Source organism: Psammomys obesus, unplaced genomic scaffold (assembly GCF_907164565.1).
Source record: "Psammomys obesus unplaced genomic scaffold, mPsaObe1.curated_primary_1811, whole genome shotgun sequence".
NCBI lineage: Eukaryota > Metazoa > Chordata > Mammalia > Rodentia > Muridae > Psammomys > Psammomys obesus.
This window is the reverse complement of record NW_026585698.1, coordinates 1,789,234-1,811,013: the sequence shown is the minus strand read 5'-3', so window position 1 is coordinate 1,811,013 and position 21,780 is coordinate 1,789,234. Positions and strand designations below refer to the sequence as shown.

The 21,780-nt window shown below is 51.8% G+C and overlaps 1 protein-coding gene across 2 annotated transcripts in view; it reads left to right on the top strand.

The window, feature by feature from the left end:
• The window catches only part of Tspan15 (tetraspanin 15), a 36,890-nt gene extending 15,393 nt beyond the window's left edge, over nt 1-21,497 (top strand). Inside the window, exons 2-8 of one of the 2 annotated variants that reach the window (XM_055598887.1) lie at nt 5,422-5,607; nt 6,754-6,828; nt 15,207-15,302; nt 17,673-17,789; nt 19,186-19,233; nt 20,185-20,301; nt 20,736-21,497. In XM_055598887.1, the coding sequence (XP_055454862.1) occupies nt 5,422-5,607; nt 6,754-6,828; nt 15,207-15,302; nt 17,673-17,789; nt 19,186-19,233; nt 20,185-20,301; nt 20,736-20,885 (789 nt within the window). In that variant the 3' untranslated portion in view covers nt 20,886-21,497. Of the gene's footprint in view, nt 1-5,394; nt 5,608-6,753; nt 6,829-15,206; nt 15,303-17,672; nt 17,790-19,185; nt 19,234-20,184; nt 20,302-20,735 lie in introns of both variants that reach the window. The other variant, XM_055598886.1, reaches the window with a different exon arrangement.
• Nucleotides 21,498-21,780: the final 283 nt, after the last annotated feature.

Genomic DNA, 21,780 nt, shown 5'->3' with positions numbered 1-21,780 from the left:
AAATAAAATAAAATAAAATAAAATAAAATAAAATAAAATAAAATAAATAAAAAGTAGGGGCTTTGGAGACAGATTTGTGGTTCAGAACACTGGCCACATGTCAGCTCACAACCGTCTATAACTCATGTTCCAGGGGAATCTGCCTCCCTCTTCTGGCCTCCTTGGGAATCAGGCACATAAGTGACACACAGACACATATGTATACAAAACATGTATACGCATAAAAATTTTAAAAATTGCTCTGTTTATGGCAACAGTCTTTACCTTTTGTCCGGTAACAAGAGCCAGGGTGAGGATGTACCGTGGCCAAGACAGGCCCAGAAATCCAGCTCCTGTCTCCTTTCTCAGCTGTTCCTTCTTGCTCTATTTGGAAGGAGAGACAGAAGCACAGGGGGACATATTGCATTCCATCCGTGACAGTCACTAACGCTGTCAGCCGCCTCCATTTGAAAAAGTGGAGCGTATATTCCAGCTGGAGGCAGCATCAGCACTGTGACACTCTAACAAGTGTCCTGAGCTAATCAACTTGTGAAGATGAAAGATTCTTTTGGGCTCACTGTTTCGAGAGTTTCAGGCCGTGATCTATTGGCCCAGTTGATTTGGGGCCTGTGATGAGGTGTCCCTCATGGAGAGAGCACACATTGAGAAAAACCATGTACCTTGTGGCCAGGGAAGTGGCAAAGAGGAAGAAGAGGCTAGAGGTCGTTTGTTCCATTCAAGGGCGTGCCCCCAGTGAGCTGAAGACTTCTAACTTGTCAAGGCTCCGCTGTTAGCATGCAGGCCATTCTGCTGGCCTGCCCTCAGACACCTAGCAATTGCTTACATCAGGATCTGCTGCCAGGTACAGCAGGTGTGTGCGGGCATATAAAAGACCACCTGCCATCCCAGCTTGCAGTCTTGTGTTCGCTCTGAGGGACACTTGGTTGGAGAATAAGAAAGACATGACTTTCCCCTGAAGCCCGGGTACAAAGACTCCCTGAATCCATCCACAGGGCAGACATTTTCCCTCTCCCTTTCCTCTGCTAGTCTTTCTCCTTATCTGATTTTGGTTTCTTATGCCCATGTGGAGCCTAAGGGAGCACCGGGAGCACAGCAGGAGCCTGCTGTGGGTTGGAAATGGACCTCAAAGACTCCTTTAAGTGAAAAGCTGTTCCATCTAGGGGTGCCTGTCAGGCATCAACCATCCTGAGGACACACAGGTGCCAGGGCACCATACAGGATGGCCTGTTTCCCAGCAGCTGCGTGCAGCTGGGCCTGTCTCTGCCCATGAGAAAGCCGAGCTTCAGGCTGGTTCTGAAAGGACCCAGTTTGTGATGGACGACAGGACTCCTCTACAGAAGGGCAAAGAGGCAGCCTACAGTCTGTCTGAGGCCTGGCCCACAGACTGCCAACAGCTTGTCCTTCTTTCCCCTCCGTCCCCAAGTGGGCATGGCCTGTGCCCCTACCCTTATCCCTGTTTAGTTGAAGCTGTCCCATTTGACAAATGATCTGTTTGCTTCCTGCACTGGGGCTGGGGTGGCTGGCTGCCTGGGGCAGGGCTATAATTAGCGAAGGAGAGGACGGGATTGCATGCTGGCATTGACTGATAGCTTTATATCCAGATGGATAAACTGATGTCATTAGAGATGTAAATATCACTTGGAAATTGTTAAGTTCCTGAGGAGATTCATGCCAGCTTCTCATCATGAACAGTGCTGCTCCGAACACCTGCTCAGGAAGCCTAGGTCAGCCTGTGCTGGGGTGGGGACAGTGTGACGGGTGACACCGTCTTTGAATGACCATGAAATGGTCCTCTGCTGGGTAGGTGCATGGTGGTGAGGCAGTCAGAGGGCCTGGGGTGTTTGCATCTGCTGTGGGAACTTTGCCCAGGCTTGGTGTGCTGGAGCTGTTGCCACCAGCTAGCCTAACAAGGAAATGGTAATGGTGTCTGGGGGAATGTGATCAGTCCCAGGAAAGTTTGGTTTACTGCCAGCAAGGCTGTCCTGGAGCGGTCCCAGGGCTCCAGGGAGCTTGTAAAAAAATAAAAGAATCCACCCATTGTCCTTCTGCAGAGGCCTGAGGTTGGCTCTTTCTGAAATTGCCCCACGGCTCTGGGACTTAAGGATGGATTTAAAGGCCGAGCAGAAGCAAAGACTCAGCCAGGAAGGGTGAGGACAGGACTCTGGGCTGGGAGGGGGTAGGAGGGCATTAGGCAGAGACACCAGGGCCCCAAGCTCGGAACGGAGAATGTTTTAACAACAGGATGCCTACAGCTTTGAAGAGCATATGGACTCAATTCTGAAAACATTAAGGCCGATGAGCTATACAGTGACAGGGTGAGAATCAACGGTTTTCACCAAGGGACGCCATAGCCCCACCCCTTCTTCCCTTGAGGACTGGGTGCCTGTCCTCAAACTTGCTTTGGACTGTAGCCTTTCTTACAGTCTTGCGTATAGCCTTGGATTTTTGTACTTTCTGCCCCTTAACTCCCCAGTGTTGGGATAGCAGGACTTGGCTTTTTCATTTTTTAATTTTTTGATAGGATCTCATGTAGGCCAAGCTGCTCTCATACTTATCCCTTTGTCCATAGTTTCCCTGCTTTGGCTAACTTGTTCATATGGTGCTGCTGGCCGGTTATTGGGCCAATAGCCTTCTTGGTCACATGTATCAGAGAGACCTTCCTTTTAGACCAGGAAGTGGGTCTCAGACATTTTTTTTTTCAAACCAGGAGGACTCCGCTTAAAATCTAAGGGGACACTGGGTCCAGGAGAGCCGACTTTCTGGTAATCCTGTCAGCTGTTTCTAGTCACTGTGACTCCTGATATTCCTGTCACTTCTGAGCTCAAGCGGAAGCAGGCACTTCCTTTTCCACAGGATAGCGTTGGCACTATGTGAGGATATGAGGAGTCTCCTATGGCCACTGGAAGGCTGGAAGTTGGTGTGGGGCCACCTCTGTGTTCTCTAGGTCATGGCCCCCAGGTGTGCTGAGTGTCCAGCATAGCTCAATAACACAGGGTTGGTAATATTCCTCATTTCTCTTACTTTAGACACGGCTTCTACTAGTTCTCTTTGCTGCTTTCTATGGACTGGAGAAGCCCATAGATCTGTTGTCCTTTCCCTGCCCTGCAGAATGCATAGCTCTGGTGCCAGACTCCTTGGCTGGGAAGACTTGGGGGACATGATGTCTAGCTGAGACTTCGAGGTCTGTGGGAAAGTGCAGCCATGTTCCTTTAGTGGACATGGGGGTCCATGCTGACCAGACTTCTTCAGTGTCAGGACTACCAGGGTGATGGGGGTTCCTTGAACAGTCAAAATACTGACCTGGAGTTCTAGTATGATAAGGGGACATGGAGATAAATGATTTAAAAAGATAAAATAGCAGGCCAGTGAGATTGCTCACTGGGTAAGGGGGCCTTGCCACCAGTTCCCTGAGTTCAGTCTTCAGTTCTCACATGGTGGTAATTTCCAAAGTTGTCCTCTGACTTTCACTCTCTGTCCTCCCCCCAAGTAAATAAATACAAATCAATAAATGTAATATAATGAAAAAGAATAATGTACATTTAATACTGATAAGTACAAATCCCAGAGTGGTGGTGTATGCTGTAAAATCAGTCCCGGTACTTGGGAGTCAGAGGTGGGCAGATGGGCAGTTTAATGTCTCCCTGGGCTACACAGTAAGTTCAAGGCCAGCCTTGGCACATGAGATGCTATAGCAACAGAACAAGCAAACAAGTCAGCTCCCCTTCCCCCAACATACTCATAAGCATAAAAGGAGAAGAAAATAAACCAGGAAAAAATACCTAAGGAGTTTCACAGGGAGGGATCTCCTCTCTCCAACATTAAAACTATTTTTCACTGTGTGTGTGTGTGTGTGTGTGTGTGGGAGGTGAGGGAGGGAGAGAGAACAGAAGAGTCTCTGATGTAGGTAGGCCAGGCCGACCTGGAATTCTCAGTCCTCCCACTTAGCTTCCTGAGAGGTGAAATTACAACTATGTGGCCCAAAACAGTCAGGGATTTCCAGTTTCTAATAATGTGGCTCCACAAGGCTTCACAGAGCTGGTGACACCTAAGCACACACAGAAGGGTTTCGGGAAGTGTGTCATAGGATGTTCCGCCAGGTGGGAACAGAAGGCCATGGGCTGAGCCCACGTGGCTGAGGCATATACCATGTGTCAGTGTTAAAATACCAGTAAGGGGAGAGTGTGCTTAAATCCTCTAGAAATCTCTGCTGTCTTGACCTTCGGCCTTCTTGACAGTCATTCTGACGGGAAATTCCTTGTTTATGATACTGAGTGAAATGTCTGCTCCCTGAGCAGCTGGGAAGTGTCCTGGAACAGTGGGTCTATCGAGTATGCATGACAGTGACCCTGGCCCCCCATGTTTCTAGAATGTCCATCTTTGTCATCTCTCTAAAACCTTTCAAAAAGCTGTGGGGTGAGCAGGACAGAAGTGATTGTGTTTGTACCCGTTAATGAGATGAGAATGCAGAGTCCTGGCCAGTGCCTGTCTCAGAGCTGGGACTCAAACCCATGTTCTCTGATGCTGCAGGCTGTGGCGTTTCCCTGGTCCACCAGCACTGTCCTCTACAGTTGGTATCAGTCTTCAAGGTCTGCTATAATACACTACCACAGATTTTTCTTCCCTCACAGTTCGGTGGGTCAAAGCCTCGGATTAAGTTTTGACAAGAGTTCTTTTCTCTCAAGCCCTCTCCCTGGCTGGCAGGTGGCCGTCTTCCTTACGAATCTTCACGTGGTCTTCCTTCAGTGTTTCTTGTTGTAATCTCGCTTTCTCTTTCCCCTTCAGACAGGGCCTTATGTATCCCAGGCTTGCCTCAAGCTCGCGTGTAGCCAGAGATGACCTTAAGCCCCAGTTCTCCTCCTTTTACTTTTCAGTGCTAACCCACCACCCGCTTTCTGAGGTGCTGGGAACTGAACCTTGGGCATCTGCCATCTAGGGAAGCACTCTACCAACTGAGCTTTTCGCCCAGCCTGTAATTTCTTATAAGGACAGCACTCATATTGGAGTAGAGCCACCTTAGTGACCTCATTTTAACTTAAGTACTACTTTCAAGGTTCCAGCTCCAAATATAGTCACATTCTGAGGTACTGGCCTGTGGGGGGTATAGCTGAGCATGCAGCAGAGTCCCTCATGCACAGAATGTGGTTGCTACTATGTTTCCAGAGAGATTCTTTGGTTAAATATATTTCTCTCTCTGTCTGTCTCTCTGTGTCTTTTTATTTATTTCAAACTTCATGTGTGGATGACTTTGAACTTCTGATCTTCCAGGCCCCACCTTCTAAATGCTGGGGTTATAGGTGTGCACCACAGCTCCTCATTTATGCTCTGTAGGGGATCAGGGAGGTTCTCCTACATTCTGGGCAAACATGCTTCAACTGAACTATTTCACCTCTGCAGCCCCTCACCACCTACTCTTTTGTGCAGCTGATTGGGGGCCTGGTCCTGTCGGTGGGGATCTATGCAGAGGTCGAGCGGCAGAAATACAAAACCCTGGAGAGCGCCTTCCTGGCCCCAGCCATCATCCTCATCCTCCTGGGAGTGGTCATGTTCATCGTCTCCTTCATCGGGGTGCTGGCTTCCCTCCGGGACAACCTGTGCCTCCTCCAGTCGGTAAGTGGTTCCTCCTAACTCTTGTATGTAGGGAGTAGTTCTTGTTGTCTCTAAGAAAGTTGAAGAGCCTGTCCCTCTGCCCTGGCCAGCTCAATTTCCCTGTCTTTCACACAGTCCAGCTGCCCCAGAACATTTCCTGAATCAGTCATTGGAGCATAGTGGTCCAGGTCCGCCCCAGCTACTTCACATCAGCATGTGCATCTGACTTGAATACTGCTGTTGCAGAGAGAATGTGACCTCTGTACTTTCGCTTGTCATAGGAGAAATGACAGTCAACTGAAAGCCAGCAAAGCCAGGGCTTGTGGGGGTGGGGTGTGATGAATCATTGGCTTACACAGCTAGCAAACCCATGTTGGCCAGGGATCCTTACGACTGTGCAGAGCTGAGAAGTCTGTTTTGCCACCTCCTGCTACCATCATCTTCAGGCTCTGAGTCTTTATTGCTGTTGAGCCTGGGCCATCTTTCTTGGGCATTCTGGCCAGAGCCCCAGTACACTGGGGTACCTGGCTCAGATTACTTGCCCGTCAGGGGGATGGTTGTAGTTAGTGCAACCCCTGTCTAGAGCTGAGGGATGACACCCCAATGCTGGGAACACCAGGTGTGAAGGCCTGCCTCTTCTGATGCATGTGTGTTCTCACCTCATTACCCCCACCATCCCTTTGATGGGATAGCTTTATAGTCACACAAGCAGGGTCTTGATACTGCCCAAGGCCGAAGTTGCTAGAATCAATTTGGTCAGTGCCCATTCTCAGATAAGGAGATAGAGCGAGTATCCTCCAAACTTCAGGTACACCTTCTATACTTGGTTCACTAGGAAGCCACTTCTGAGCTGTTTGGGGGCTGGTTCTCAGGGACAGGAAGTGCTGTCCAGGCCTGCTCCCTCTGGCTGTGTTAGAGGGAGGAAGACCACTCTTGAACTGGGGGGAGAGCCACTCCATTGATAGCCCCTGGGACAAACATGGCCTGGGGCAATTCGGCCACTCTCTAGAGTCAAGCCTTCTTGAGCACAGTCCTGTATTCTCTAGGAGGGGCAGCAAGGCTCAGTCAGGAGGGTTTCTACCTTATTATGGTCTATGTCAGCACAGGTGAGGAGTCCCTTGAGCCTTTCCCCAGTGCCCGGATGAATCTCTGCGTCTTGTTTTGCAGTTTATGTATATCCTGGGGATCTGCCTCATCATGGAGCTTATCGGTGGCATAGTGGCATTGATCTTCCGGAACCAGGTAGGCCTCGGGCTCTTCGTCGGCCATGTGTGTGCTGAGCGCCCACTGTGCGTGCTCCGGGCTGTATCCAGGGTGCTGCCATGGGCAGGGTAGACAGATGGTTCCCCTAGCGTAGCACAGAAGATGAAGTTGGGTGAGCTGAGAGGGGCCAGGCATGCAGCTTTGCATCATGGAAAGGAGCTGGATGGGCAGAAGCAGGAGGAACCACTGGACACACTGGCAGAACAGTGTAGATGGAGTCTACTTGGCTGGCAGGGTAAGGTATGGAGAGAAGGATGGAAGGCAAGATTGGCTGGCTGGCTTGGGGAGTATGCAGGTCCTCAGAGGTCATGGATCAGGTGCCCTGGGTGAGTTTGAAAGGCAGTGAGTTGTTAGAGAGCTGTATGCAGGGAAGGACTTAACCTGACTCACATCTATCTTACATCTAGCTCACTCCAGCTGCCAAGTGGAGAACAGGCAGTAGGAAGTAAGGGCGACATGGGAGGCTAGCAGGGAGTCTGTGACAGTCATCCAGAGAAGAAGGGATTCTGGCTCCGATGGAAGCGAAGGCAAATGCCCCCAGGTCACAGGTGGTGGGATTTGAGGTTTGTTTTGGATCTGCATACAGGATTTGGGGGAGGAACAGGTTGAGTGAGTGATACCTGATGCCCAAGACCGGTCTACAGAATGAGGACCCCACAGACCCACACGAGTCTCACAGTTCCAGGTCCCCAGTGCCTTCACTGGAGTCTGCACTCTCAGGTGGCTTCTGTGATCCTCAATACATCGAGTTTAGGGTGAAGGTGGAATGAAAGTGTGAATGTGATGAGCAGGGCATGGTCCAGGCGCGGACTGGACCAGTGGTTCTCAACCTTCCTAATGCTGCGGTCCTTCAGGACAGTTCCTTATGATGTGGTGACCCCAGCCATAAAAGTACTTCCGTTGCTACTTCACAAACGCAATTTTGCTACTGTTAGGAATTGTAACGAAAATATTTTTGGAGATAGAGGTTTGTCAAAGGTGTTGCAACCCATAGGTTGAGAACCACTGTTGTAGACCTGCCTGGGCATTATTTGTGGAGGATCCTGTTAGTGATGGGGTAGCGCTGTCTTTGGGATGCTGGGATGGAAGCCAGGGCCTTTCTTGCTCATGCTCTACCACCGAGCTCTACACTGAGTTCTGCTGCTTCTCCTATTGTCTTCTTCCTCCTTGGGTGGTGTTTTTGGTAGGGCTTGAGCAAGGCCTGTTTACAGAAGTCTAGGACTCCTGTCCCCTTCCCTGACCCCACCCCACCCTCCTAGTCCCAGACGGATTGGTCCCTGATTAGGAGTAGTGTTAAGACTATGCCTCAGGTGGACACAGAGGCTGGCAGATCTCTGATTTTGAGGTCAGTATAGTCTACGTAGTCAGTTCCAGGACAGCCAAGGTTACACAGAGAAACCCTGTCTCTAAACAACAAGACTGTGACTCAGGGTGGCAGCTGAATCATGTAATTTGTCAGAAGTTGATCCCAAGTCATCAATTGCTACCCCAAACCCTCAAAGAACACCATGTCTGATCCCTAATATATCCTACATCAGCATGATGGTTTTCTGACCCAGGAAGAAACATGAACAGTGGGACCCAATCCTAAGCAAGTGTAGCCTACCTAGGTCTGCTTCCTAACAGGTGAATTTCAAGGGTTTCCAGGGAGAGGGCCAGTTCCCACTGAATTGATAGAATCAGCAATGCCCAAAGGGTTTAAGGAACCCTGCCCTGAACAGCAAGACTCTCTCTCTTTCTCTCTCTCTCTCTGTGTGTGTGTGTGTGTGTGTGTGTGTGTGTGTGTGTGTGTGTATGTGTGTGTGGTTTGTTTTCTGAGACAGGTCACTATAGTCTGGTGTCCTCAAACTAGCTATGTGGCAGGGATGAACTTGAGCCTCCTGCCTGTATCTTCCTCGTGCTGGAATTACAGATGTGTGCTACCACACCCCAGGGGCCCTTAGTTGTTTTCTGTTTTGTTTTTCCTCCTTTCTGCTTTTCAGAACAACAACTCTGAGCTGGCAGGAATGGGGTACTGATTCGTTTCCCAGCAGTCTTGAGTGGAGAGAAGGATTTATTGTAGTGGTATAGCACGGGTCTTTTGTGTATGATCAGCAGGGTTCTCAGTTGGCCAGTGGCCTTGTGAGGGTCTGGGTTAGCACTTTCCTGGCTGAGCCCCAGGGCCAGCCCATGGTCAACACCATTCATGGCTTTAATAAACCTACCAAGTGAGCTAGTCCTGGTTCCAGCATGCCTCTCCAAGGCTGTCAGATTTGTCATTTCCCAGTGCTCTGTAGGTCAACTGGGGCCATGACATCACTTCCTTCTTTTAAATGAGGGAGCTGAGCTGAGTGAAGGCCACTGCCTTGGCAGCCTCTTGGGACCTTCAGTCCTCACAGCTCAGGAAGTCAGGGCCTGGGTCAGGAATGACCTTCCAGTTATCCCCACACCCTATGGGCACTATGGCCCATGAAATGTATACTCCATATTGTGTGAAGGAGTTCAGGACTATCCCTCAATTACATAGTAAGTCTGAGGCTACTTCAGCTCTTTGAAACCCAGTCTCAAGACTAAACAAAACATGCCAACCAAGTGTGGTTTAATCCCAGCACTCAGGAAACAGAGGTAGGTGGATCTCTGTGAATTTGGGGCCAACCTTGGCTACATCGTGAATTCCAGAATATCCAGGACTATGTAGAGAGACCATGTCTCAAACAAAACAAATAACAAGAACCACACACACATACACACAAAAACAATAACCACCACCACCACAACAACAACAACAAAAAAACATGCCAAAGCTATTGTAAAAAATACAGAATAGGTGCTTGGGAGAAAGTGGCCATAGCTCCTAGCATCTCTCCCAGAACTTCACCCTCTAAGACCCTCCCCATGCTCAATTCTCCAATGTCCCATCGAGTCATTGTGGAAACACTGTGTGGGCCTGATTGCTCATAAGCTGGTGGTGAAGCCTGTTTGAAGATTTTTCAGCATCCTCTTGTGGGCTTGCCACAGGACCCTCTGGAATGACTTTACCAGATGAGGATGGCCCAGAGCTGATCTTTGTAGCCTCCCAAAGTGGGCAACATGGCCACTTCTGTGACCCTCTGTGAGGAGTAGAGCCTGTAGGGTGTTGTTGTTGTTTTGGCTTTCCTTGGGGAATCGAGTTATAAACAAGGAACTAAGAACAAAAGAAAGCAAACATATGAAATAGTGGCATATGCCTGTAATCCTAGGACTGGGGTGGCTGAGGCAGGAGCATTGCTGAGGGTCTGAGGCCAGCCTGAGACCTGAGATATATAGTGAGTACCTTAGCCAGAGATGTACAGAAAGACCCTGTCTAAAAAAAAAATCACAATATATTCATCATAATAGTTAAAATTCTTAGAACATAGCAGGCATGGTGGTGCACACCTATAATCCCAGAACTTGGGAAGATTGCAACTTTGAGACCTATGTAGGTTACATAGTAAATATTTTAAATAATTTAAAGAAAGACCTGAAGCTGGGTGTGTGTTGCACACCTTTAATTCCAGCACTTGGGAGGCAGAAGCAAGCAGATCTCTGAGTTCAAGGCCAGCTTTGGCTACAGAGCAAGTTCCAGGACAGCCAGGACTATACAGAGAAATCCTGTCATGGAAAACCAAAAAAATAAATTAATAAAAATCTGGAGAAATTTCTGGAAGCTGAGGAGTAGGATGGGTTGGTTTGTTTTCTCCTTTATATTTTTCTTGAGACCTCAAATCTATCTATCTATCTTTCTTCCTTCCTTCCTTCCTTCCCTTCCTTCCTTCCTTCCTTCCTTCCTTCCTTCCTTCCTTCCTTCCTTCCTTCCTTCTTTCTTTCTTTCTTTCTTTCTTTCTTCCCCTTTTTATGGTGTTGGCAGGGAAGGCCACATGAAGTAACAAAACCAGCAACAACAACAAAAACAAATCACCATTCGGTCCGTTCTGGCTCTAATGCAATGTGATTTTGTAAGACAGGAGCCAAGCCAGTGCTGAGCATCGGGGAAGGAGAAGCTCCCAGGTGGGGGAGGGGTCCACAAGGAGATGGGGAAAATCGAAAACGAGAGTGCCCAAGTGAACAGCTTCTTCAGGAGCAGGCAGGTTTCCTCAGCCATTGTAGGACAAGTTCAGTGTCCAGCACCATGGGCTGCCTGTTAATTTTGAGAGTCAGCTTTGTGGAAACAACTGAGGCCAGGTTCTCAGGGAGCAGCTGGACATGGCCACGGCCACTCAATGAGAGGTCGCTGCCTGGATGAGAGAAGAAATTGTCTCCCTGAGCCAGGTGAGGCAGCTGTACTCAGGAGGACCCAGAAATCAGGGCACAGTGGCTCCTCAGTCTATGCAAGTGTGTGGTGGGTACCACGGAAAAATGCTCAGTTCCTTGACTCTGGGCACAAGCATGGGACTTGGTGACCCTACAACCTGAGCTGTTTTCTCCATACTTACTGTTGTCCTAGCTTGCTCTAGGTCTCATCATGAGGGCATCAGAGGTCTTGGAGGTGGCAAAACTGAGCAGAAACACTGGAGGGTCTTGGGCTATAGCTGGTAGGTCTGTACCACTCTCCCAGGCCTCTGCCAACTATCTCAGCAGAACAAAGCAACTGCAGGGCGCTTTCTATCTTTATCAGAGGATGTCTTGGTCATTCCTGATGCCAGAGACTAGCAGACAGCACCATCTTGGTTATCTTGGCCCGGCAGAGCATTACTAGCCAGTACTTGGGATGTCTTGAAATTGGGGACAGGAGAAAGCTGGTGGTTCCACAGTCCCCTTGGGTAAGCGCCTGAACATATATATACATCTGCCCAGCAGCCTGAGGTCTTAGGAGCTGTCCAGGGAAGTGACAGAAACTTTGGGCAGCTTCCAGCGGCCCAGAGGGGTAGATCCTGGGGCGGCCAGCCTGTGGGGAGCTCTCAGACTCCTTCACACTTGTCCCTGCACAGAAGCTGCACCACGTGGCCCACTCATTGGAAATAGCCCAAAACTTGCTTGGGGTGAGGCGGAGGCACCTGAAGCTACAAATCCAGATCCAAAGGAAAAGTCTGCAAAGGACAGGTCTACACGGCTTTATCTGATGGCTTAACACACTTGGAAAGTCATGTGGCCTTTGAGGTTTGCTTGTTCTGGGTCAGGTGCCCCTCTGTGGCCTGTTAGCAGCTTGCTGGCTGAAGTTGCTTCTCTTGGTGTGACCTGGTTGAGAGCTGGATGTGGTGACAGTGGTGTGGTTCGCCTTGGGGAGCAGCTGCAGAAGTTAGAGTTTCTCTTCTGTGCCCTGTCCCCACCAGGGCATGGCCTCTGACTCACTCCAACTCCCTTGAGTCGTGAATGATGAGTGTTGTGAACACTTTCAAGCCCTTGCTCGGGAGCCGCACCACCTGAGTACATCACGGGAATTTGTCTCTTTTCAATGGCCACAGCCCTGGGCCACCTCCGTGTCCTGCTCATGTTCCCAGGAAACACACCACACGCACAATTCCAGGAGCAGTGCAGGTTTGCAACCGCCAGAGCTACTCCAAGAACCATCTTATGTGAGCTGGTGGGGCCCAGTACCATCCGCTCATGTCTGATCAGGGAGGTTCCCTGCAGGGCCTTCCTCCCCAGCACAGCTAATGCAGCTCACTTGATGGAAATGGAGTCCTCATATGGATCTATGGGTCTGCCTGGTCTGTTGTTCTGTCTTGGTAGGGCCAGCACATACCTTACTAGCTAGACTCAGCAAGACCGGGAGGGAGGGTAGAAAAGAGAGAGAGAGTGTGTGTTGTAATGAATTTTAAAAAATGAATGTTTTGGGTGATATAATGTTATTCATTATTAACCCCAAGATTATCATGGCGGTATTATCTAACCCGTTATCACAAATAATAAGACACAGACACCTGTTAGACTTTATAATTGCCTTATTTACCTTGGGCCAGGCAGATATTTCACCCACACTGGCTCGGTAACTTCACCATCCATCTCCCAGCCCCCATCCAGTGCCATCCACCTTAATCCTCCTCAGCTGGTCTACCTTCCATCCCTAATCATACTTGCTTGAATTATTCATCTGGGCCTTTTCATGCCATTATTGGAGTCCTTCCTCTCTGCCCACATGGTTATTTTCTCCACATTAACGCATTGTGGTATCCTCCTTCCTCTCCTCTTCCTGTCTGTCTGTCTCCCATGATTCTCATGAACCCAAAAGCCCGGAATGGTAGCCGCCCCTACCCCATCTGCCCTGCCCCAGCATAGGCTGTTTAATCAACCAATCAGATTATGACTTAGGCAGGTTTACACAACAAGAATAGGTTTAATCAGATCTTGAGGGCTAGCATCAGATCAACCCAGAACAAGAGATAGATAGAGAGAGAAAAAAAGAGAGAGGGGGGAGACCCCACTAGCCTACTAGCCTACCCTGGCCACCCTGCCTCCTGCCCTCATCCATCCCTGTGGGAAGGGACTCCATGGAGATCGAAGAATGGCTGAGGTAGGAAGGAAAGCCCATGGTGAGCCAGGTCTATATACCTGGTGCCTGGAGAGTAGAATGAAGCTGCTCACATCACATTTCTACCCTCCTGGCAGAGGCAAGTCCCTAATCCTGGTGTCACTCACTAACCAATGAGGCCCCACAGTGCATCATTCAAGGCTGTGAGCTCATTCCCTTGGCCCTCTTCCTTGAGTGGCAGACAACCTCGCCCCAGTGTCCTGTTTCTTATTCATCTGCACTCCACCCCAGCCATCTGGCCTGCCAACACATCCCCCAGAGAAACAGGCAGGCAAGGTTGATGGGGAGGCCAGGCTACGAGCTGGCTGGCTCTGCCTGTGCAGTACGGCTGACCGGTCCACTCAACCCCTGCTCTAGGGTTCAGTCCCAGACCCATGACCGTTGTATGCTGGTGACCTCAGAACCTCTTCTAGAAGCCTGTAGCTTTGCTTTCCTGTTGGAGTCCATGTTGCTGCTGGTCATCATGGGATGGGGGCTCTAGGCTCCCAAGTCAGGTTCTGTCCTCACCTCACTCTGAGGAGTGTGGGTCTGAGGAGAGGCAGCCACACCCGAGTCTAGGCTTCATAGCTCCTAGTGCAGAACGTGTCAGGCTGTCAGGCTGGCATCTCGGTCAGCTCGGGGACCTCAGACAAGGCATATTGGTCTCAGGGCTGCAGGTGTCTCTGGTCAGCTCCAGAATGCTTGCAGTAGGATTTGCTGCTCTACAGGAGGTCCCCTGGGCAAGGAGTGGCCCTTAGTATCCCTGGGCGTGGAGGCTTCCTCTGTGACAGTATGAAGTGACACCATGAGGAATCTGTTTCCCACATGTAGGGAGGTCTGTATTACCAGGACATACCATGTGGCTGGCATCCATGAGCACTTTCAGGGGTTCAAACTCCTGAACCCCCAGAAGGCTGATTTATTTCCCTCCCTATTTTGTGGATGACAGAAGGGAAATTAGAGATTAAAAGAAGTGCCTGGAATCTGGTGGCAACAGGGACAATGAGACTTGATGGCCCCTCTTAGCTTAGTCTCTGATGCTTTGATCTGGAAGGTCCCCAGGGTTGGTTCACCAATGGGAAAGTGAGCCCTAACAGGGCCCGGAAGCTGCCCCCTGCCATCCCAGTGTACCTCATGGCACCTCCCCCAGGAATTGTCTGGCTCCTCTGTCCTGATTCAGAGCCAAGAATGCCCCTTTGTCCTCAGTCTCTGTTGGTACTCTGCCTCTGCTCTGAAAGCTTCGATTGTCACAACAAGCCTGTGGCTGGGCTGCCCACTCTCCCGCCCCAGCCATGCCTGCTGTGGGGCCTTTGTATTCTAGGGATCTCAGCACAACAGCCGCCTGTTGCTTCTGAGAGCCCAGCATGACTGGGGAGAGGGTGGCATTCCAGCGCTCTTCCGGGTGGAGCACCAAGTGATGAAAAGAGGATCATGGATGGTGTCAGGGGACCTGGGTTCCAATCTTGGTCAGCCTGTTCCATGACCCAGTGCAAAATCTTTCCTCTATTTCGCCTTCTCTTAGCTCCATGGTCCTCTTCCCCTGGGGTCTGTTTCCTTCTTTATAAAGCAGGAGGTTGGGTGATGAGAGTGGAGAAGGGGATGTAGGACCAAAGGAAGATTCCAGCACAGGCTGTTGCTGGGCAAGGGAGAGAATAGGTTCCAGAAACAGCATGCCCCTTCACAGCTGGAGCCTGGAGGTCGGCCTCTCAGGATCTGGGCCTTGGAAGCCTGAAGGATGTCTGTGAGCTGGGCAGTCTCAGGTGTTCAGGGCAGGGAGTAGAGGGGACCTTCTGCTTGGGTAGGTGGGAACTGTTGGGCTCACCTCTGTGCTAACCTGGACTTGTAGAGTAATCCAGGGCTAGCCCCTACCTTGTGCTCCTTTTCCTTGGTAATTTCTCCTTCTGTCTAGACCATTGACTTTCTGAATGACAACATTCGGAGAGGAATTGAGAACTACTATGATGACCTGGACTTCAAGAACATCATGGACTTTGTTCAAAAGAAGGTGACCGGGCAGGGGGGAATGAGGGGCAGAGGGCTACCTCCAGGACCCTTGCCCTGGATTCAAGGGAGCGGGGTGAAGGGCTAGGTGACCTGTCTATTCCCAGTGTAGGTGGCTGGCCTGTGGCTGGCCCTTCAAACATGGGGAAACAACTCACAACAAGGCCAGATGTCACTCTGGCCACCTTACAGGGCCCCAAGGCTCACCCCCGGGGTGGCAGGAATCTGCTTTTTTGGGGACTGGCTGACCTTGCTCTGGTGTCCAGCCTCCTGAACCTAGTTTTTCTAGTGTCGAGCGCTCACTCACTTTAGTAAAGTTGGAAAGAAAAACTCCCTCCTAATCTCAGCTCCTCCTCCCCCCATTGGGCACAGGACAAAATCCCTCCCTTCTCTCTGATGCATTTTTGAATGTGATGCTAATTGTGCATCCCTTGGGACACTGTCCCTCTCCTCAAGGCCCAGCCCAGCATATGGGTGCCACAGTTACAGCTGCAGCAGAGCCCCCCTCTCCCGGGGCTTGCCTGCCTCCCACTTAGTCTAGAGGCTCTGGTTTCTTGTCCGCACCATGGGGCTGATTCTGGTCTCTCCCCTTGCTGTGCTTGAGACTCCCTTGGCTTCTTTCCAATATGATTAGAGCAGAGCCAGTGTGGTAGGGTCACTTCATTCACTGGATGACAATAATGATGGTGGAGGTTCCCCACAGGCCCCCCGAGCCTGGCTGTTGGATGTGCCTGGTCCCCTACGAAAGGCTTCAGTGGAGGCCAGCCTTACCACAGTCCAGGTCTTTGGCTCTGTGTTTCTCTGTAAGAGAACAGGTGCAGCAACTGGATAATTCTTTTCTGCCAGCAATGTGCCTGCCAGCCCAGGCTGGGAGAGCCAAGTCATACTCCGGGTAGATGCTTTTGTTGGAACCAGCCCTTAGCTGGCTCTGGGATTTAATTTCTCCTCGGGTGTGGCAGGGGGGTGAGGGAACTAATGTTCACCAGGCCTTGTGCAGGAGGCTTTGAGCAGAGCCTCTCTTACAGTTGCAGCTCAGCCCCTTGAAGTTGGCATTGCTCTTTTTAGCATCCGGGGCCCAGAGAGGTTGATCACCTTGCCTCTGGTCACACAGCTGGAGTGGTGATGTGAGGATTTGAACAGTATCCGTCTGGCAGCAGAACAAACACCCCTTGTCCAACACTGCAGTTAGATAGCATTTGTGGATCACAAGGCCTCGTGGCCGGCAGGGCACAGTGCAGATTTGGGGAGGGCGTCCAGATTGTGTGGACTGGTTCCTCCCACTGCACGAGCCTTCAGCTCCCCCCCTTGCACACGGTCCCAGCCCCCTGTTTACTCTGAATGATGGGTCTTTGCACATATAGCTGCTGTTCCCTGGACCTCATCTCCCTTTGCTCACTGGCCTTTCTGCCTGCTGTTGACCCACAGCCCTGTTTGTGTGCAGGGCCTGTGCACATACATGTTGACTGCCTTTTCCTTGTTCATGTTTCAGATAAAATGTTCTCTCCTTCAAACAGCCCCTCCTGTCCTCCCAACACAAAGCTATTTCACCTCCCCCTACTTTCCTATGCCCGGGTGTACCATTCCTCTCCCCCAGGTGGTTTTGGTATAATTTGGGTTTTTTTGTGGGGGAGGGGAGGTGGGAGTCTTCTACTGTAGCCCAGGCTGTACTAGAACTTGATATGTAGTCCAGGTTGGTTTCAAAAGTGTAGTATTCCTCCTCTCAGGACTCAGGCAGGCCTGCATGGCTGGCTGCGGTTCTTGTCACCTACTCTATTTCCCCAAGTGATTTCACTTTGTCTGTGCAGAGCCCAGGAGGAGGCCATCCCAGCTAGTCTCTTTGCAGAACTAGTCTCTGCTCCACCCCCCACCCCCAGGAGCTGGCCCTGGTGTAGAGAGTAGAGGTGGGAGGGGGAAGTCAGGGGAAGGGGCTATGGCAGGTATTCAGGTCTCCAAGGTCAGGATGAAGCAGGGCTTTCACAGGAGCTGGCCTCTAAGGCTGTCTTCTCCAGACAGACCCCTGCCTCAGGGGCTTGAAGACGGAAGGGAAGATGCTGACCAGTCTAGGGGTGGACTTTCCTTCTAGTGTCTACTTACCATCTTCTGTCCAATTGAAGTAGTCCAGCCTTACTGTGTAAGCCTCTCCAGGTGGGGAGCTCACGCCCTTCTGGATGGCCAGGTCACTCTTGACAGCTCTGACCTAACAGCATGGCTTCATGAGGCCCTGGTAGTCCCACCCCCACCCTGGCACTTCCCCCACCCCGGCACCCTGGTACTCCCAACCCCCCACCCCCACATCCCTCCTAGCTGGTGCTTCCTGCCTTCTGACCCGGCCCTGGCAATGACTGCAGCTCTTTCTCTGTGCTTCGCTCCTCAGTTCAAGTGCTGCGGCGGGGAGGACTACAGAGACTGGAGTAAAAACCAGTACCACGACTGCAGTGCCCCTGGGCCGCTGGCCTGTGGGGTGCCCTACACCTGCTGCATAAGGAACACGGTAACTGCATGGGTGCTGGGTGTGGGGTCACCCAGCCGGCCAGCAGGGAGCGGGCAGTGGGAGTGGGGCCAGTGCCCAGGCTTTCCTTAGCTCAAGGGCTCTGGCGATGGGGAGCTTCATGGACAGCTTCCTCTGTGACTGTGTCAGTGAGCATCTCTTGGACATGTGGCTCTTTGGTCGTAGTTGCTCGGCCCTTACAACAGCCTGGGGGAGGCCAGGGGCGCCCTTGCTTTACCCGCTTTAGAAGACGTGCCCAAGGTTGCCAGGGCTATGTCAGGCAGCAGAGGGCCAGAGTGCTCTGAAGGGGCAGCCAGCTCCCCCCCCCCCCCCCCCCCGGTCAGCTGTAGGCAGAGTACAGTGCAGGTGTGGCGAGCTCTGGCAGCAAGGCTGTGGCCAGGAGGGATGTGGTGATGTAACTGCCAGCCTCCACTTGCCCCAGCAGGAGCTTCTCAGCTGTCACTTCCCCAGGCATGTGGGATGCTGAGCTGTGCGTTCACTGCTTGTCAGTCCCGCCTGAGGTGTTACAAGTACGTCAGGAACTGTCCCGTGTCTGGACCGGAGCATGGAAGAAAAGCCTGGCAATTGTTCCCCCCACCCATACACATATAACTCGTAGAAAGTCTCTTGTTGATGGTTTCAACAGCTGTGCCTACCACCCCAGCCCGTAACCATGGAAACAGAGTGGCTGTGGGTGGGGCCTCACCCAGAGTCTGGAACAGTGCCAAGTAAACTTGCCCTGTGAAATCTGAGGCTACTCTGCTGGCCTGTCTCGTCACTGGCGCCAGCGGCCCTCGGGCCCAGCACAGGCCTCACGTACATGTACAGGGACCCACACTAGGTCCAGGCTGGACCTGGGGTTCCTCCTCTTCCCTGTGGCTGAAGGTGCAACCAAGCAGGGCACAGACAGTGAAGGGAAGTGTCATGGGGCCCACTTGGGAAGGAATTAGATGGGGGCTACAGCCCAGCCATAGGGTCCCCAGGTGTAAATCAGTCAGCAGCACGGAGGCCTGGAGAATGGCCCTTTTTTCAGACGAGAACTTCTGTGGCTCCTTGGTGTCAAGGCCAGCTTTGAAGGGGCGGGGAAGCGTGGCCAGTGACCCAGCCTTGCCCTCAGGTAAACCACAGCTGGCAGGGGGCCAGTTGTGGTTTGAGCAGTTCCTTTCTGAGAGCCACTAAAATGGGAACAGCTTGGCTCAGCTTCCAGCGGGGAGGGGGCCTGCCCATGGTTCTCCAGCGGGCATTTGTTGGAGGTGGAGCCTCCTGCCGTGGAGCTGGCTGCCGGAGGCGAGAAATCTCAGTTCCACCCCTACCAGACTGTATACTTGCGCTTCCGCTCTTACATCTGTAAAAATCGATTCCACCCTGCAGAATCATGGCTGATATGTTTCTGTTTCAGACAGATGTTGTCAACACCATGTGCGGCTACAAAACAATCGACAAGGAGGTAACAGCTGGGAACCCTTTGTCCCCCCACACGGTGCTCCTCGAATCCCACTCCCTGGCTGGTGGACGGTTTCTAGTGGAGGGCTCCTAGCTACTCAGATTTCCCAACTCTCCCTGGCTGTCAGTCACAGAAGGGCCCAGGGAGCCACCTGAGGCCATCTGCCCAGGTTGCTGAGTAGCTTCTCTCCGCAGGCTTATCTGAGGTATCATGCCTTTCCAGGGCCCCTCACACACTGCCTCCCAGCCCTACAGCCTGTTGGCAGGTCACAGTAGTGTTACCTGCCTGGGACCCAGGAGCCCCCGGGGAAGAGAGAGTTCTTCTTCGGTGTCCTCCTGCATCAACTTTCTGGGCAGTCCTCAGGATGCTGAGGTGGTGCTGGGGTGGTGGGTTTCTTTATGTAGCCCCACTGGCCTGGAATTTTCTATATAGATTAGGCTGGCCTCAAACTCACAGAGATTCTCCTGCCTCTGCCTCCTGAGAGAGTGCCAGCACTAAGGGTGTGAACCACCATGCCCAGTCCCTTTTATTTCTTTCTTTACTCACCCACTGGGCCCAATTAGTTCTGCATATATGCATGAGGGTGGGGCATCCACCAGAACGTGAGCAGCCTGCCATTACCCACACCCTCAAATGAGGTTTTTAATAATTTTGTGCATAGAACAAAGTTTCATGGTGAGGGATTTTCCTCTGGTGGAAAAATAGAACAGTGAATTCTAGAAGCTTCACTGCACATTAAAGCCATGTAGTTTAAACACACACACACACACCTGGAGCTGGCTCTTGGCTCAGGTGTGCAGCGCTGGGTGACACCTGGGAGGCATATGGGCACGCATACTCTGCCATCCCTCCGTTCCCAGCAGTTCTCTACCACAATGTCCCCAGTGCTGTCTCAGGAGCAGTACAGGAGACCACACGGCCACCTTCTCATGCTGACACCCTCTTCCCGCACAGCGCCTGAGTGCACAGAACATCATTCATGTTCGGGGCTGCACCAATGCCGTGTTGATATGGTTCATGGACAACTACACCATCATGGCGGGTCTCCTACTGGGCATCCTGCTTCCTCAGGTGGGTAGTCAGTGGGTGCCGGTGAAGCAGGCTGAGTGGTGAAGGCCCAGAGGCCCCAGGAGGGCTGCGGTCTGGAAGGAGAGGCAAATGGAGTAGCCTCCATGGCTCCCTCTGCTTTGGCTCTGCCTTCAGTCAGAGGTTGGAGTGGTGGAAACTGAGGCTTCAAAGGGTGAAGCGACTTTCCCAAGGTCCCCAGAAAAGGTATGGCGTTGCTGGGATGGAGACAGAAGGCCCAGGGCAGAGGGGCTGTGCTAGGGCACGTGTGCAGGAAGTCTCCGTGTTCCTGGGAAGGGAAGAGGAGGTCCAGCCTGGGGCTGCCTGGGCAGTGGGTGCTGGCATGCCTCCATTTCTTCTAGCCACCCAGTGAAGGGAAATGCCAGGGAGGGGGTGCCCGTGTGCCAACAGGCTCTCACCAGCCCTCTCTCTGTCCTCAGTTTCTCGGTGTGCTGCTGACACTCCTGTACATCACGCGTGTGGAGGATATTATCTTGGAGCACTCGGTCACTGATGGATTGCTGGGGCCTGGTGCCAAGTCCAGCATGGACCCAGCAGTCACTGGGTGCTGTCTGTGCTATCCCAGTTAGGCCCTGGCCTGGCACAGCAGCCCCAGCAGGACTGAACTGCACATCGCCTCCCAGTCTACACCAGCTGGACAGGACCAGCTGCAGCAACTCTGTCCGATCGCGGCACCGACCAAAGCCCAGGGTGTAGGTGCCTGTGTGCAGTGTCTGATGGCCACTCCTCCCAGGGGAAGGCTGGGAGCCCCGAGGGTCCCCCCGGGATTGGGGGAACAGGGATGACCCAGGGGAAGAAGCTCAGGGCTTACTATGGGCCCGTTTTATTTCTGGCAGTGCCTTGGCCGGTGGTCATTATGCCCCTTCAAGGGCAGTTTTGCAGTGATTTTTAAGGAGAGAAGAGAGTGAGTCTGTTCCATGGGCAGGAGGTGCTGGGTGCAGCCCTGGCAACACTTCTCCAGATGCGAGATTGGACCATGTCTCAAATTCCCAGGTGCCTTGAGTCCTCGGTCAGGCTCCTGCTGTGCCCACCCGTTTTCTACATGGTTTTTATAACATTCATGTTTTGTATACAAATAACAAGAGTTTCTGGCTACTCAAAATAGCCACCCCGACCCTTCTGTTCATCCCTCCAAGTCAGTTCAATAATCAAACAATAAAGATGTGATTTTGGGGGCGGTCTTTCATTTGTGTTATTTAGAAGTCTTGTTGGTGTAGGGATTGAAGGAAGGCTGCCCTGGAGTGAAGACTGGTATAGGTTGGGACACTGAGGCCAGGGAGGCAGAATGGACAGTGCTCGTATTTCACACACCAGGGGAAACTGAGGCTGAATAGTAAGGTATAAGGCTCCACAAGTCTACCCACATCAGACTTGTGGTATAGGAATCCGCAGATTGTATTCAGGGACCCACGCTAACTAAGCAAAGCTTGGTGCTGATCGCCCCCTGCTGGACATGGCAGGCTT